Source organism: Varanus komodoensis, unplaced genomic scaffold (assembly GCF_004798865.1).
Source record: "Varanus komodoensis strain SLA01 unplaced genomic scaffold, ASM479886v1 scaffold99, whole genome shotgun sequence".
Lineage (NCBI taxonomy): Eukaryota > Metazoa > Chordata > Lepidosauria > Squamata > Varanidae > Varanus > Varanus komodoensis.
Genome location: NW_025336676.1, coordinates 1,255,469 through 1,272,597, shown reverse-complemented (window position 1 = coordinate 1,272,597; position 17,129 = coordinate 1,255,469). Strand labels below are relative to the sequence as shown.

At 51.9% G+C, this 17,129-nt stretch overlaps 1 protein-coding gene across 1 annotated transcript; it reads left to right on the top strand.

The window, feature by feature from the left end:
* The first annotated feature begins 1,364 nt into the window (after positions 1–1,364).
* On the top strand, positions 1,365–10,394 carry LOC123017604 (radial spoke head protein 3 homolog B-like). The gene is made up of 8 exons (XM_044419063.1): positions 1,365–1,495; positions 3,853–3,940; positions 5,801–5,942; positions 7,186–7,331; positions 8,763–8,966; positions 9,309–9,471; positions 9,630–9,716; positions 10,048–10,394. The coding sequence occupies exons 1-8, from the start codon at positions 1,365–1,367 to the stop codon at positions 10,392–10,394; spliced, it is 1,308 nt and encodes a 435-aa protein (XP_044274998.1).
* The last annotated feature ends 6,735 nt before the right edge of the window (positions 10,395–17,129 follow it).

Sequence of the window (17,129 nt, the reverse complement as noted above, 5' to 3'; positions counted from 1 at the left end):
TTTGTTGCATGCAGAAATAAAAATTTGTTTTCTCTGTAGCAGTTCATTGATTTCATACATGCAACACACTATAGTGTGTTTTTATGTACGTGCCGAGATGTTTCCGGGTTTTTAAGTCTAATTATATAACTGTTTATTTATTAATGTTGTAAGCTGCCCCAAGGCTTTTTGCGAATGGGGCGGCATAGAAATGGTTTAAATAAATAAATAAATAAATAAAGGTTTTTTTATACACAGCATAAAGGTAAAAAACGATATATGCAGTGTTATCTTCATTTGAGTGGTCAAAAGGGTTTTGCGGCTCCCGGTGTTTTCTTTTCTGTGGGAAACGGATCCAAATGGCTCTTTGAGTGTTAAAGGTTGTCGGCCCCTGGCCTAGACCATGCCTTGGATTATGCTGCAAGCACATGAAACATGGGAAGGAACACTTTGAAAACTCATCATTAAAAATAAGACAAGAGGCAGTTTAAAATTATTTTTAAAATAGTCCTGTATTGGGTGCCGTTTATAAATCCAATAAATAAATATATTATTATTAAAATGCTTTATTAAAGCATTGGTTTCCTGGTTTGTTCCTTCAGCAGAGGTCCACTTCTGAAAGCTGCTGCTCCTTTTAAACCATTTCCAGGGTGTGATAGCACACTTGCTGTGCAAGCCTGGGGACCCAGGTTAGACTCCAGGTGGAGCTGGAAAGACCTCAAGTATACAGCAGAGGCGATTCTGTGGGTCTGAATCCATATAAGCCTGTTTCTTCCTCTTGATTTAAATCTACTCTATATTTAGAACTATGAGGACTAGAATCTTCCTCACAGGGAAAAGCTTCCATGGTAGAGCCCTGTCTTTGCATGTGGAAGGTCTCAAGCATCTCAAGGTAGCCCTGGGAAGGACCCCTCCCCGAAAATCTGGAAATTCACTCACAATCCTGAGCTGCGTGGACCAAGGGCTATCTCTATATGCAGCTGGTTTCCTGGACTCAGCTTTGGTTTCTATTTATTTGCAACCATGAGTACTAGAATCATTGCTTATTAATTAAGGGAGAGGCTTCTTTGCAGGTGTTTCCAGCCAGCCAGGCCAGGGGTCTGACGTGGTCGGCCTCTGTCTTCCCCTTTTCCCCAGAGCTGAGAAAGTCCCCACGCTTTGGCCATTCCCTGCAGAAACTTCTGAGCAATCCGCGTCATGTTTGCTCAGAGGGAAAGGAGGTTGCACCCAGCCGGAACCAATGCCAGGTCTGGGGATCAGTTTACCGTGGCAACTGTTGCCGAGCGACCGCCACTGGGTCTCCTGGCAACCGTCACTGGGGAGGGATTCTTCTCCTCGGCGGCAGAGCGAGGCCTCGGTGTCCTGGAGGCGGCTGGAGCCGCGGCATGGCCTCCACCTCGGTGCTCGTGGCCCGTGATGAGGCCGCGGCGCCCTCCGCCACCTACTCGTACTGCAGCCGACCTCGGGCCGTGCCTGCCAGGCGGCGGTACCGCCACTCGCTGGATGCCGCCGAGATGTGAGTACCTTTGTCCCCTGGCAGGAGGGCCCGGCCATGAGCACAAGTTTGCTGCTCCCCCAGCCTCACCCCAGGCCGCTCCCCCAAAGTGCCAGACTACAACTCCCATAATCCCCAGCCAGCTTCGCCCAGCGAGTCCGATGGGGTAGCAGCTGGGGCAAAGGCCGATGCACGGCTTCAGGCAGGAACAGAGAAAGCTCTGAAGCGGCTCTTGGGCGAAAATACAAAATTCCACTGCATCGCTCGGCGGGCCTGTCTCTCAGCCGTCTTCTCTACATCCTGAATTTTCACCTGAAAAATACACCTAAATAAAGGATGGTGTCAGCACACGGTCAGAACAAGTTTGTCAAAAAGTTTACAACCTTATGTGTCTTTGTTCTTCTCCAGTCTGCCTCTCAACAACCTGCCTGGTTGCCTGACATCAAGACTGCAAGCTCCCATGCACAGAGACCGGCTTTTTGCACATGCTTGCTAGAAGCATGCTGCTGGCTGGGGCATGCTGGGAGTGGGAGGCCCCCTTCTGCCGAAACATGCATAGGGTTGCGCTTGAGTCCATCTGGCCAGGATCGGGACCCTTTCTGAGTCCTCCCAGTGGATGCTGCCGGGATTGAACCCGGGCCCTTCCATGTGCAAAGCAAAATCCCTCCCTAAGCCCTGTATGTTTTTGTTGCTGGCTTTTTGTTTGTGGCGGCAGGGAGAGGGGTATGGTCTGTCCCTTTTGCTCTGGACTGTACATTCTGTAACCATTCTGACACTCTAGTGACAAACGCACCAGCTGTGCATGTTGAATTCCCCATTAATTTTTTTTCAAAAGGCAGGGATGCAGCAGGAGAATGGGCAGACCGGAATCTGTTAGTTACAGAGCCAATATTCCTGGTGTATCTGGCATAAAGTGGCTTTTTATTTGATACCAGCCCTTTATGCAGAAGCATGAGGACTGGAATCTTTGCTTTTAAAGGAGCTTGGCCTGCAAAGCAGGTTCTCTAGTATAGGTACTCACAGGTAATATCACCTCAGACAGAAGTGTTGGCTTCTCCCTCCCTGGATAGAAAAGTTTGTCTGGCACAAATAGACACAAGCATGAGCAGGACCCGCAGCTGTGTGCTTTGCCGGATGCAGCTTAGAGCTCAACTCCTCTTGGAGGCATGCATAAGCCAGCACCGTGATGCAACCACACAAAAGGCAAACATGTTTTTGGGATGCATAAAAAGAAGCATCACTTCCAGAAAAGGGGACGCACTCATTCCCCTTTGCTCTGTCCTAATCAGACCTCACCTGGAGAACAACCTTCAGTTTTGGGCACCCAGGTTTAGAAAGGAGGTTGCAAATCTGGGGAGGGTTCAGAGGAGGGCAGTAAGATGACACAGGGCCTGGGAAATAAGTCTTATGATGGGAGGCTAAAAGAACTGGGGTTGCTTGGCCTTAAACAAAGAAGACTTCATGGAGACGGGATGGCAGGTACCTCAAAGGCTGTCACAAAGAAGAAGGAGAAGGCCTCCTCTCACTCATCCCAGAGTGTAGGACACAGAGCAGTGACCCTCAGCTAGAGTACACCAGGGGCAGGGTAGACGCATGGAAGAATTTCCTCACGGTCAGAGCAATAGGACAGTGGGGTCAGCTGCCCAGAGAGGTGGTGGGCGCTCCCACACTGGAGACATTCAAGGAGAAACTGGGCAGCCCTCCGAGTGGGAGGGTGCGAACTGGTGTCCTGCAGCAGCAGGGGGTTGGGCTCGATGGCCACCATGGCTCCTCCCAACTCTTCTATGAGCCTATTGACCAAGGGCGTGTCAGCCCTTGGGCTGTAATATGGTGCGATGTTGCCTGCACTGGCTGGCAGGGTTTCAGACCCAGGTCTTTCCCAGCCCTGCCTGGAGCTGCTGGGGACCGAACCTGGCACTGGGAGGGTCTCCCTGCATGTGCTGTGGTCCTCCCCTTAAAGATAAAGGAAGATTCCAGTCCTCATGGTTGTGAATGAGAGGGTATTCTAATGTGAGCAAGGCAGTCTCCTATGTCAATTCAGACCTACTGCTTACCTGGCTCTGTCTGGATGGGCACAGCGGCTCTCCAGGGGTCAGAACTGGATTGTCCCCAGCCCTGCCCGGAGCAACAAGGAACGTAACCTGAGGCCTTCTATCTGGAAAGCCAGCGTTCTGCCACTGAGATATGGCCTTCCCCCACAAGTTTCAGTGTCCCAGGCAAGAAGAGATGTTTTTGCTCTTCATGAAGTATAATAAAAATGCAGGTCATTGGTGTGTTTTCCCAGGCATTGCAAACATTGGCGTCTCTGAGCTGACTCCTGTTCTGATCATCTTCTTTTTCTCTTGTTCTCCCCACAACCTTTATCATGGGGACTACAGCGAGGAAGAACCGATTCACTATGCAAACCTCATGTACGAGAGAAGAGTGGTTCGTGGCAACACGTATGCCCTTCACGTGTTACCTTGGGTGCGTGCTTCTCCTTCCAGAAATCCTTCCTCACTGTCTTTATGAGTTAAGACTAAAAGCTTACGTGCTCCAGGCAAAGGTTCACACCCAGGTTGTAATTTCACAGCAGAATTAGCAGCCACACAAGTTTTAATTTTAAAGCCGCCTTGGGGAATTGTATTTGAGCCATTAAATGATTCATATATTTATAACTTTTGGGCAGCATAAAAATGAAATGAAATGAAATATTCATAATCCAAAAAATCCATTAGCCGAGGGTATCAGTGTTGTGAATTGCATTAAAATTATCCTGCCTTATCTCAGAAGCTAAGCAGGTTCAGGCCTTGTTGAAATCTGGGTGGGTGAATCCCACCCTTCAGAGAGCTTCCGCTATGGGCAGTACAGAAATATAACGATGTAATAATAATAACAATACCTAGAAATGCAAAATCAATCACATGCAAAGAAACAGTTCATTACAGTTTTCCAAATTGCCCTATTACTTAACATTAGTGAGATGGTTGGATTGAGTCCAGGCTGGCAAAGGAATCACAAATATGTGCATATATGGGATCCTTTTCTTGAGCATCAGAAATATGACATAGAAATTAATTATTTTTTCTTCAATTATTGCTGTGAACTTGTGTAAAAATGGATGTTCCCTGCTATTTAATCAATGTGATATTTCACAAGACAGATGGATAGACAGATATTTGGTGCTGAGCAGTGGGATTGATTAATATTCTGAGCCAAATAAAAGAAAGAAAACTAAGTGCTCGGCTAAACTGCAATTACCTTTTTTTGAAAAAGCTGCTTTGGAAAGGTTTCATTAACATCTGGAGAGTAGCGTGATCCAAGATGTCGGACTCTTTGCCCCGGGGACGTGGCAGTGTGCACTTCACAGGCAGGGCGGCACAGAACCGGCAGTGACATGGTAACCGGAGCCCGGACAAGCTTCTTTCCAAGAAACGGTCCTGCGCCAGACACACGCAGGAGACCTTCCCTGCCCCGCTCCCAGCGCCTCGTCGCCCCAGTCTCCAGTGGCCCTCGGAGGGGCATGCCTGTCCCTGGGAAGTGGGAGGGGTGGGCCCTGGGGGAGGCACTTTGCAGGATCTGGAGCACAACAAGTGCGCTATGGCTCCGCCATGCATTAGGCGATGCAGATGAGGAGAGCGGTTAAGGCGGGAAGCACAGAGCACACCTGCTGCAGCGATCCCCTCGGGGCAAGGTCCCAAGGAGTCTCAAGGTCACAGCTGTGGGGAACCCCAGAATCCAACCAGGACCGTGACGGCAACAGCCCCAGTTGCTGCCTGTGCGCAGCATCCCTCCAGGCCGGTCTGGGTCAAATCCCCCCCGGGCTACGATGCCCCAAGCCCCCTCCCCTGTGAGGCTCCCTGCTACCCAAACCTGGGCACCTCAGCAGAGGCTTCTCTGCTGACCTGTGAGGTGCTTTGAGCTGGGCTCCCGGGCAAATTGCAGGCCCGAGAGGGAAAGCGCCAGGCCCAGCCGGAGGCCAGGCTCGGAAGGGAGCAGCTGCCGACTGTGGCCAGCACCTGCGCACAGAAGCAGAGCTCTGTGTTTCCGCTGCACCTGGAGGCGCGCCTGGGCCCGAGGAGCCTCACCATGGAGTCCATGCTTTGTTCCCAGGACAGGCTTGCCTCAGCCTGGTGCTGGCCAGAAGTTTTGGACCCCAGCCCCCGTCAGCCACAGCAGATGCGCACAATAGCTGGGAGTCCTGGGAACGGGACTACACAGAATCATATAGCAATGTGGGTCACGGTTGGTGTGGCACGCATTCAGGAGGCCAGCCGGCCGTTGACCCTGGGGGTCGCATCCGGAAGAGCTTTCCAGAGGGCAAATTGCCTGATTTTCTCTCTCCAGAGCAGTGAACCTGACCCCCTCGAGCTTCAGAAGCAACGAGAAGCCCACCGGAAAGCGCTGGCTAGGAAGCGAGCCAAGGAACAGCTCCGGACGAGGACACCCGACCCCTTGGAGGGCCGCCGGCATGTTGACGTGCAAACAGGTAGCCGGCCGGGGAAGCCTGTGATGAGGCGGGACGTGGGCAACTGTTCCTGCACACACACGCACACTTGGCTGGAGCCAGGGAGGTTTTGCCGCTCCCGAACCCGGAAAGGCCGTGCCTGAACCCGTGGCTGCTGAATGCAGACCAGGCAGGGGGCCTTTTGCCCCTTGCCTAACCTGCTGGCCTCTCCTTGCCGTGCTTCTCGGGTGAGATGCAGTGACGACTCGGGAAGGAGGGCTGGGCTTGGATGCGAGTGGAGGGGGATGGGACAGGCATCCGCGACACGAGGTACCCGGAGCTGTGGCACATGACGGCAGCCGGGGAGCCTCGGCGGCCCACGGGGTGCCCTGTTGGGAAGGGTCTCCTCTGGGTCCACGTTCGCCTCCTCCTCATCCGTAACTGCGGCCAGAGGAGTCCAGAGACAGGGAGGGGTGTGCCACCAGGAAGCCCTCCTCACCCAAAAAGGAAACACACCCAGCCCCACAACTGACACGAGGCTAAGCGCACAACAGGGAACGCTTGCCACCTACAACCTCACACGCTGGAGATCGGCCTGGGGCAAACCCTCCTAGAATGCCCCCCTCCAGCATCCACAGGTTTCCTCTCATGCTCGGCCCAATCCTGCAAAGCGAGCCGAGTGAGCACTTGTGGAGCCCCACTGCACAGCCGGCAGCTTTCCCCACAAGTGCAACTGGCCACGAGCAGCTGCAGTGCAAGGAAGAGGGTCAGGGCTAGGGCCCCATTCCTGTCCTCCCACTTCTTCTCTGCCTGGCAGTGCTTGCACACCACGTGGGGCGCAGTTCTGTGCGCCCACCCCACAAACCCTGGGCATGCGCACTGGGAAGTTGTGCTCAGGGCCACTGCAAGGCCGACCAGTGTCCGGAGAGCAAGCCCAAGGAACCCGGGGGATTCCCCCACACCAGGGACCTCTTCCTCGCACATCCCTACCTGGAGGCCTTTCTTTCCCCACAGCACATCCTCACGAATGCCACCATTTTGTGGTTCTCATGTGCGCCCACAGCTCAGGCATGGGGGGGGGGCGGGCAAATAAATAGAGGCGGGGCGGGGGGGGGGGCAGACTCCTGCTTGGAGAATGGCATTCTCACGGCTTCCAATCTGCTCTTCCTGTTGTACGAATGATCGTGGTTGACGATCAATCGATCGATCGATTGATCGCGGCTGGTGCTGCTGACCAGCGTCAGCCCTGCAGCCAGCCAGGTGAGGGACCTGCATGCCGTTTCAGAACTGTACCTAGAGGAGCTGGCAGACCGCATCATCGAGGTTGATATGGAGTGCCAGACAGACGCTTTCCTGGACAGGCCTCCAACTCCACTCTTCATTCCTGCAAAGACGGGCAAAGATGTGGCCACGCAGATCTGGGAAGGAGAGGTATGGGGGATGATGGGCACTGTGGCCTCACACTGGCTGGACTGGATGATGGGTGGGAAAGGCCATTCCACAGCTTGGGCCAGTTGGAGTCGTCGTGCAGGAGCGGAACTTGGAACTGCACAAGGAAAGGCTCCCAGATTGTCTCTGCCTCGCTTGGGGCTGGTGAAACTGCCAACATTTCTCAGAGCATGTTTGCACGGGTAGGGGAAAATAAATTTATCCAGCCATTCTGGGGGAACACAAAACAAAGTATGCTTAGGAATTCTATGGATTTTTGGTCCAGTTAATATGCATTTAATTTAACCATTTTTATCATAGTTGTATAACTCTAAGCAGTTTACAAAAATATGCATTAAAATATGCTACAATATACCTAAAATGCAATTAAAATTAGAAATGACCAAGAAATTGGCACTGGAATCAAACAAGGTTGAATTTGTAAAATTCCAGCCATGGATTCCTCAGTGCCAAGATGCACAGCTTTGCAGAGTGGGATTTTAAATTTTTCCATTAATTTATGCAAATTTAGTCACAAAATTTAATACTGACCAAAATGGGGCCTTTCTTCCATAGGCTAAAATATAATATGCATTTTTCTGGAATTTAGGGGTATGTCTGCACTTTGAGGAGCACAGAGTTGCACAGATGCATAAGAATGTGCACAGTCCGGTTTGGTGAATGGAATGAAATGCGCCTGACAGTCCACATAATGTGGGCAGAATGGATTTTACAGTGCAAATGCATCTGCGATTAAAATATGCAATGCTTACAAAAACCTCCATTTTAAAAAGATTAAAACCAGCGTAAGACCGTGCTTACACTGGAAAGCCTGCTCGCTCAGAGAAAGCCTTGGGTGAGCAGATGGGTCTCTAAGGGGCTACATTCGGCAAGTCCCTCCTGCCCCACCCCCCAGGGGGGAGCTTGTTCCACAAGGGGGGAGCAACCACAGAAAAGGGCATGTCCTCACAGCTGAAGGATGGCAACCCTGGGACAAGTGGTGAGATCTCCCCTGCTGGTCGGAATGATCTCACCTGTTGTGTTGCGGAAGGGGACGTGCTGGTTTCCTCGCCCTGCCGCTCAGGGACTGGGTTGTACTCGTACCAAAGATACTGTCCCGTTCCACCATGCTGGGTGGTAATCGGTCAGGAAGAGGCAGGCTGAGAGGGAAGGACCCCAGAGGGATGTGAGCCTTGCCTACCACTTCCTTGGAAAGAACGCAATGGGCTGAGAACCAGAATCTTGGGGCCATTTCCCCCCCTTACGTGCCAGCGGCAGCGCTGGGAGTGGGGAGGCTTCGGCTGGGTTTCCCCAGCCACTCAGGAAAGCCCACGAAGAAACAGAGCAGCAGGCTCCTCAGAAAAGCCTCTTCCCCAGGATCCCGGCCCGGTTCTAAACCTTCTGCTTCGGGTTCTTCCTCCCCGCAACACACAGCTGTTTGACTTCGACATTGAAGTCCAGCCGATGCTGGAAGTGCTGGTGGGCAAGACGATAGAGCAGGCCTTGCTGGAGGTCATGGAGGAGGAGGAGCTGGCCGACCTGCGGGCTCACCAGTGCATCTACCAGGAGCTGCGCTTCGCGGAGCTGGCCGAGGTCCAGCGCCTGGAGGAGCAAGAGCGGCGGCACAGAGAGGAGAAGGTGCGGCGTGCGGGGTGGGGCGTGCTGCTCTAAAGGCCCCCGGGAGTGTTCAGTTCAGAGCACAGCTTCCTATCCCAGGCCACGTTTTCCCGGGAGTGGTCTGCCAAGCGGCCTGCCAGGAGCGGGCAGGGCCCAAGGCGGTCACCTTCCTCTCTCTGTGCTTTCAGTGGCACCCGCCCGCTTCCTCCATCCCTGCCCATGCTGCCCGCCTGCCTCTCTGCTGCCCCTCCGCTCCCGCTGCTGCTTTGGCACAAAACGCCCAGGCTGCCTTTGTGCACGGGCCAGTGGGAAGCACCTACCTCAGCCTCGCTGCTGCGTCACCGGCTTTGCTCCCTCATGCAGCAACGCCGCAAAAAGCAGCAGATGCTGGTCCTGCAAAAGGAGAAGGAAACGTCGGAGAAGATTGCGGCTCGCGCCTTTGCCCAGAGGTACCTCTCGGACCTCATCCCGTCCGTCTTCAGCAGCCTTCGCGACAGTGGCTACTTCTTCGACCCTGTGGAAAGAGGTGGGTGGAGCAGGGGGCTGCAGGGGGCAGTGCTGGGGTCCCCTTGGAGGCCAGGTCTGCATGCTGGTATATAGGGGGTGGGGCTGGAGGCAGAGCCCGAAGCATTGGGGGCGCTCAGAGGGAACCGCTCCCCCTAGTTCAGATGTCGCTCTGTGCAGATGTCGAGACCGGATTCTTCCCGTGGGTGATGGAGAAGGTTGAAGAGACGATGGAGAGCAAGACCCTCGGCAGACTGCTCACCGACAGTGAGTTGAACATTCTGCTTTATGCTCCGTTGGGATGTTCATGCTCTGCTTCAAGTCCCGCCCCGGCAGAGACCCCCTGTCAGGCCTGCAGGAGAGTCCTGCTCCAGGACCACTCCAAACTCTGCGACACACTTCCCGGAGCGTCCCACCTGCACTTTCCAAATGATTGTCCACTCGTTGACAGAACCGGAGAGTGTGTGCCTGCACACGTGCTTGCACAGATTCATGTTTGCGCCAATTCACACTTCCAGAAATGCACAGGGGTGCTGGCATGGGGGGTCTTTCCACTTTTAGGGCAGGATAAAACCCTGCACAATAACTCCCTTTGCAGGCATGATTCGCGAAGTGATGGAGACGAGATTGAATTGTTTTGACCGCGGTGAGTTGCCCGTGTGGCCAGAGGTTGCCGAAGTGCCCGGCCTGGAGGATGAGCCCTCAGTCAAGGTGGTTCTGAAGGAGACCTCATCCTTCCTGGGGGTCCCAGAATCCTCAGAAGAGCAGGAAGCCCCAGCCCTGCTGGATGCCTTCGCTCAGCCTGGACCCCCTGCTCCGTTGCAATCCTTGGAGCAGCCTCCGAGCACAGATGACCCAGAACCCTCGGCGCAGCCAGGAGCCACGGATCAGGGCCAAGCAGCAGAGGGGGCAGAATCCAAGGAGCCTGGGCCCAGTGCTGACTGAATTAATCAGGTAAAGGTGGGTGGGGGGAGAGGACGAGTCTCAAAGAAGAATGCGTGTGTGAGACCACTCGGGCTCGTTCATGACGCCCGTTGCTTATCGGGGTGGGGGGGGCTTCACAGGGAAAGGAGGAGGCGTGTTGGCCTTTACCGCACTGGAACCTCCATGAAATTTTGCAGGAAACCCTCTGGGATTCCCCAGACCACAGTCTGAAAAGTGCCCCTCTGAAAGCATGCGCAACGTTGCCGCCCAAGCTTTTCCTGGTCACGGTTTCAGCCCCAACCATTACATGCCTCCAGTCCTCATTGAGCAAGGAGTGTGCTCAGTACTTCTTGAGTAGTTTTCATGACTGAAGCCCAGGAACAGGAGGGCCCCTCTTATGGGCTGAGTTAGGCTCTTATTGCCGTTTTCACTGCATGACGTTTGCACCTCACCCTCCTTCTTCTCCTCACAAAGGAGCTTGCAAGTGTCTCCTCCTCTCAACAACAGCCCTGTGAGGTAGGCTGGGCTGAGAGTCTGTGCCTGGAGCAAAGTCCCCCAGTAAGTTTCATGGCCAAGGGGAGACTCGAACCCGGATCTCCCTCCTTGGGCTGGGACAAGCCCTCGCAGAATCCATCCCTCTCGCATTCACGGAGGTGCTCTCATGCTCCAAGGGGAGCCGAGCAGAAAGCAAGTCTGCTGACCCTCACAGAAGGGAGGCTGCGCAACTGGGAACGTTCTGCGCCAGGTGCAGGAGCATGGAGGCTGCTGGTAGTGGTTGGGAAGAGCAGCTGCAGGCGGCTCCATTCCCGGCAAAGCCCGTGCAGCCAGCCTTCCTCCACCTCGGAGGAAGCAGCCCAAATGGCGGCTGCATCAGATGTGCGGAAGAAGGGCAGTGCTTGTGCAGCCCACATGGCTCGATTCCTGGCGAGTGTCCCCAGATGCTGAGCAAACTCACTGGGAAACTGACTCGGGGCTGCTCCAAAATGGAACTGAGTCTGGGGAAGCAAGCTGGGGAACCTGACAGATTCCTGCCCCCAAATGTATTCCTCATCCATCCCTGCTCCCGAGAACCAATCCAACACTGCATCACAGGTCAATATATTGTCTGAACCCAACTGATAACAAAAACTACTCGCAGTTCATAACCCAACAACAGACAATGGGTTTTCTGCATCAGGTTTTCATGGTTGACAAGCCATGGGTTATTGGAGAAACCAAGTTCAGCCTGGATGATAACCCACACTCAAGGGCAGATGATGGAATGAGCACAAGTTGTCTTGGAATCATAGGTTATCACAGTGTGTCTGTACCTTCCTAAGATAAGAAGCCATGGCAAACGACCCAGAGTTTCACCACCAAGCAACAAACCATGGATTCTCCTTATGGGTTCTTTGTGGTTAACAAGCCATGGTTTATCTTAGCTGGGTTCAGACCACAGAATAACCGACATTTCTGGAGCAAACCAGAGTTCAGCAGTAGCCCACATTCAACCCATGCTTAAACCTTGAGTGCATGTTGTCTGAGCCCAGTCCGTGTGTCTTGTCCTGCATGTTGGTCTGCAGGCAAATCTTTTTCTGCTGATGTTCGTGGCTTTTGTAAACCACTAGATGTCAGCACGACACCCAGAACTGGGAAATCCAGGAGAGCGGTTGGTTCTTATGCTCTGCAGAGTTCCTTCCTTCTCTGCTGCCCACCAAACTAGCTCAGTGCTCTGCTGTGCTGCACTGAAAGAGCGCTGAGCCGGTGTGTTTCCTTGGTCCTGCTCAGCTGGCCCAGGGAAATTGGCCTTCTGTGGCAACCGTTCTGCAGGGAGACTGTCTTTCAGCCCCAGAGCAGAGTGCTCTTTCTGCGATGCTCTTGGGGCTGCATTGGAGCGAGGGGCGGGCAGGAAGAGAAGCTGAGGGCAAAGTATGAAGAGCAACTTCCTCTTTTCTGCACCGAGCTTTTCTTCTCCTGTCACTCAGCCCTTTAGAACAGGGAGAAAGATGCATCACATTCGGGAGACCCTCAGCTCCTGACAAAGGGGAGCCAGTCTGGCAAAGTGATTAGCACTGGACCGGGACTTGGGAGATCTGGGTTCAAATCCCCACCCAGCCAGGTAGCGCACTGGCCAGCTTGGGCAGGGTGGCTAAGAAGATAAACAGGACGGAGGCGGCGTAGATCAGCCTCCTTGAGAAAAACAGGTGGGGGATACATGTTATACATGCTACCTGAAAAATCTTTGCTGGTGGGCAGGGAAGGGGATGGCCCCTTCTCGAGAGCCCAAAATCAGCTCATGCCCCGCTGTCCAGCTCGGCGAGGGTAATCCAGATCCACATCCCTTCCGCCTGCATTAATTAGATGCTGGATTTAACATTTTGCTTTGCTCAGAAGTGATTTAGGAAACGCCCAGCTTCCAACTTTCTGTGCCTTTCCAGGGGAAACCCAAACATGAAGACGTCACATGCTGGACATGTTTCTGGATGCTGATCTTGGATCTACGTTAGTCACAGTGGACAAGTAATAAACTGGAAGCTACGATTTTTAAAAATATGTCCATGGTCTATGCTCTTTTTAAGTGCACCCGCCCCCCACCCCCACCCCACCCAGCAGCCCGAACAACACCAGGTAGTATGCGCCCCACAAGCCCTCCTTGATAAATGTTGGCATTATTGTATAAAAAGTCCCGAGCATTCATTGCAAACGTGCCTAGTTGCTGCCAGGGCTGGCACCTCTGACACAAATTCAGTGGGGAGGCTGAAGCCTTTGGTTGCAACAGGGCCAAGGAGCTGGCATGTTCTTCCAGGTTCTTGGGGCAAGTTTTAAAAATCGTTTAAAAAATGCACTCCTTTACAAGTTTATACTGAAAAAGAGCTACATCTGATGCAGCTCCTTTTTCTGTCTAAGTTTGTATTGGATTGCACCCCTTACGTTACTTGCATAGGGTTTTCTGATCCTAATTAAATATATTCTGTTTGTGTTGTATTTCTTCTGTGTGTTTTCTAGAATTTGCACACTGTGTGTTTTTGTTTAGAAAAAAAAATGGTTTTACTCAATTGCACTATAAGTCTGATTTATTCATGACTTGAGAGAAGGGGAAAGGTTTCTTCCCAATTGTTCTTAGTACAACATGATCACGGCAGAGATAAGCAAATGTGCGCCCGTTTCCCCATCCCACTGCCCCCAGGTGAACCGTTTCACTTGGCATGTTCCTTGCTTCGCCATGCCTGCTGCTTCTCTGTTCCTGGGCAGCTCATTGCCAGAAATGGCCGTGCTCTGAAATACTGCATTAACTATAATTCAATATGTTCTGTTTGTCCTTTACCTTCTAGAAGATATAAACCTAATATATATGATTTAAAAATGTTCAATTGCTTTGATTTTGCTTTGTTGCATTGTAAAGTTGATTCAAGCTGTGACTTTGGTGAGATGAATTAATGTGTGTGCTTTCTGAATTGTTCTTGTGCTAACATAAAAGAAATCAATAAGGTGGCAAACAGAAAGGCTGTGGGGGGGGGTGTTTTCTCCCCAACTCCCTTTTCCCTCCCATGTTTAATATATTCCAAATTTCTCCCACCCCACTTCATTATTCTGATTATTTCCCAGAAGGTTTGCCTGTCTATGAAATGGGAACATTTTAATCTCAGTTTATCCTTACGAGTTTTAAACATTTCACAAGCTGAAATGAACCTCAATGGACTGCATGAAAAACAGACCTGCTGGCACTCTGGACAAGCATCTGAGCTGCCTTTGGGAAGTTCGCAGTGGGCAGCAAGAGCTGGCAGCATGTTGGATGCTTCCACCCCCCACTGCCACTTCTCGGAGCTCGACATGCTCTCTGGCTTGACCAACTTAGACACCAAGCCACAAACTTGGAAAGGGGGGATGGCACTCCTGTTTCTGGCAGTTGCGTGCATTTTTGTTCAGTGAAGACAAGCAGTGCCACGCGTCCCTTTTTCACACCCAGGCACACCTCTTCATGTTCCACTTGCTTTGCTTTTAACTTTCAGAAAAAGAACGCAAAGCACTGTACCACTTTGGCGAATGTACACGATACCCTGATCCTCACTTGCTCTTTCACAAGCCACTTCTCTGTGGGAAATGGCCCAATCTTCTTGGTCTGCCAGTTCTCAACATGCCAAGATTTTTATGTTATTTTCCGTGCAATGGAGCATTTTCCTATGTGATCTCATCCTGCACTTCCTCCTGAAGTGGTACAGTCCCTGCAGAGGCAGGGGTGACATGTACATCTTCCAAATATGTAGATCGGTTCTGGGAAGGAATCTACTGTTAAACCTGTTTTGGTCTTCAGCTAAAGTTTATTCTGTGTGTACAACAATAAAGAGGATATTGCAAAAAGGAAACCACATTGTAATGTCCTTCTTTACATCTGGGTGGTTAGGTTTTATGGCAAACATATCCATAATCTATCGCAGTACACAGATCTAACTGTATCTTTTTAATGGGGTACAAGACCTAATTTTTATTGGTTCATTTGCTAGGACGTATCTAATGTGCATACTGATTCCTAGAGCGTGGCCTACAAAGCTGTTCTGGCATGTTTTGACTGCTACAAAATTAATCTGGGGCAAGCCAGGCTGGGAAGACAGATTTTGGAGTATACTAGAACAGTGCAGCTAGCGTGCTTGATGTACGTATTCTTTTGCATTTTCCTCCTCTCCTTTTGATGCAACCACTCTAAAAAATGATATTGCATCACCCCAACCTATTAAGACTTTTCAGCCAAGACCTTTTTGCTTCTTCTTACACATCTTTTCCCAATTTGTTTTACCATACAATCAGCTACAGCACTCTCCATTTTTCATTTCTCATGATAAGAGCAAAATACTCTAATTTTCTGTATTTTACAATTTCTTGATCTTTATGCACTTTCTTTCGTACTTCTTTGTTGGCCATACCTTGTAGTCCATGCAATTCAGTCCATGGTGAATTAGCAGCTTAAACTGTTGCACAGTGAGCAATGCAGACAGAGCTTTGGAGAAAAGCAAGGCCCCTTCCCACAGAGTCTGGGTCCCACGTTTTGATGATGGGGAAGGCAAGATTGGAGGAAAGAGGTTTGGGTGCAACAGCCAGAGGGAGAATGTGGGGTGATTTCAGGGGGGCACTGGTTGTACATTTCAGGGCAAAACCTGGGAATACATTGGCAGCACTTCTCCAACCTAAAAGAGCGCCTCTGGGGAAGGAGGGAGCCCCTGGCCAGCAGGGCTAGTGGCCACAGAGAGCCGCCTCCCTCCTGAGCCTCTCCAGTCCCCTGTGAAGGCCACCCGGGTTGGCGGCCAGCGCCACTTCCCGTGGCAGCAAATTCCACAGTTTGGCTATGTGCTGTGTGAAGAAGGGCTTCCCTTTAAACCTCCCACCAATCAGCTTCTTGGGATGACCCGGGTTCAGGTGTTCTGGGAGAGGGAGACAATTTTCTCTCGCTTACTTTCTCCACTCTGTGCATAATTTTTGGTTCTGCCACCCTTCCTCACCTTCTTTCTAAGCTGATCCATCCCAGTTTTTGCAGCCGCTCCACATGGGGCAGCTGCTTCAGCCCCCTGACCATTTCAGTTGCCCTTTTCTGTATCTTTTCCAACTCAGTAATGTCCTTCTTCAGGCAAGGCAACCAGAACTGAACACAATATTCAAAGTGTGGACAAACCAAGGATTTGTATAAGGGAAGTAAAATTTTGACAGCTCTATTTTCTATTCCATTCCTGATTATCCCTAGCTTGGAAGCTCCCTTTTTCACAGTGGCCTTGCACTTGCATGCTCCTTGTACCCATGCCTTTATTTATTTCCATTTTTTAAACTGGGGGTGCGGCAGTGGGATTGAAAAGGTGCTTCCAGTCAAAGCTTTCCCCTAGCGGGTGAGAATCTGCCAGCACACCTCAGCCTTGTGATCAGGCTTCCACAATGTTTCCAAGCTCTCATTTCCGAAGCACTACAAAATTCTTCTTGTCAGTGCAGCACTGGCACCTTTTATCCTGGTGCAAGATGTGTGTGAGTTGCTTTTGTGCTCCCCAAGCCAAAGCTCCAACTGGGAATCTGGTGTGCGTGTGGAAGCACAGAGGTGCTGACACTGACTGTCCACTGTAAACCAAACAATCGGGGCAGTGAAAGGCTGGGGATAGGAGAGGAGACTCAGAGGGGATCTGTTGGCGACATACAGGTACGTGAGGGGGCGTCACACGGAGGTGGGCAGAGACCTGTTCTCCCCTGCAGAGGAAGGCAGGACGCGCTCCAACGGAGCAAAGCTCAGGGAACCCAAGTTCCATTTGGATGCCAGGAAGCACTTCCTGACAGTCAGAACCCTGAGGGTGTGGACTGGGCTTCCACTGGAGGTGGTGGAGGCCCCATCGGTGTGGGTGCTCAAGGATAGGCTGGACACCCACATGGTGGGCATGTCGTGAGCAGAGCCGGCTGGAGCTGGGGGCAGACTAGATGGCCCGGGAGACCCCTTCTGACTCGCTCTGTTTCTATGTGGTCAGCCAACAGCACCAGCCTTCTCCCCAGTGTGTGTGCGTGCATGGGGAATTTGCATGTGATCATGGGCAGGGGGCAAACTACTCCCTGGGGGAAGCAGGAGGGAGCCCTGGGTAGGAGAAGGCCCCTGGCTTGCAATGGATGGACAAAGGGTGTTCCCAGTGTACAGGCCCGGCTTTAGCTCCAGCAAGAGGATTCCCCTTCAGTCTCAGCATGTGAAGGAGGAGGACTAGTCTGGCGCTGAGGACTCTGAAAACCCCTTGGCAGGGTGGGAATGTTTCCTGGATTCAT

Coding starts and splice junctions, on each gene's coding strand:
- LOC123017604 (XM_044419063.1), top strand. CDS start 1,365: ATGGCCTCCACCTCGGTGCTCGTGGCCCGTGATGAGGCCGCGGCGCCC. Junction 3,941..5,800: donor CCCTTCACGTGTTACCTTGG/GTGCGTGCTTCT, acceptor TTCTCTCTCCAG/AGCAGTGAACCTGACCCCCT. Junction 9,717..10,047: donor CGGCAGACTGCTCACCGACA/GTGAGTTGAACA, acceptor CTCCCTTTGCAG/GCATGATTCGCGAAGTGATG.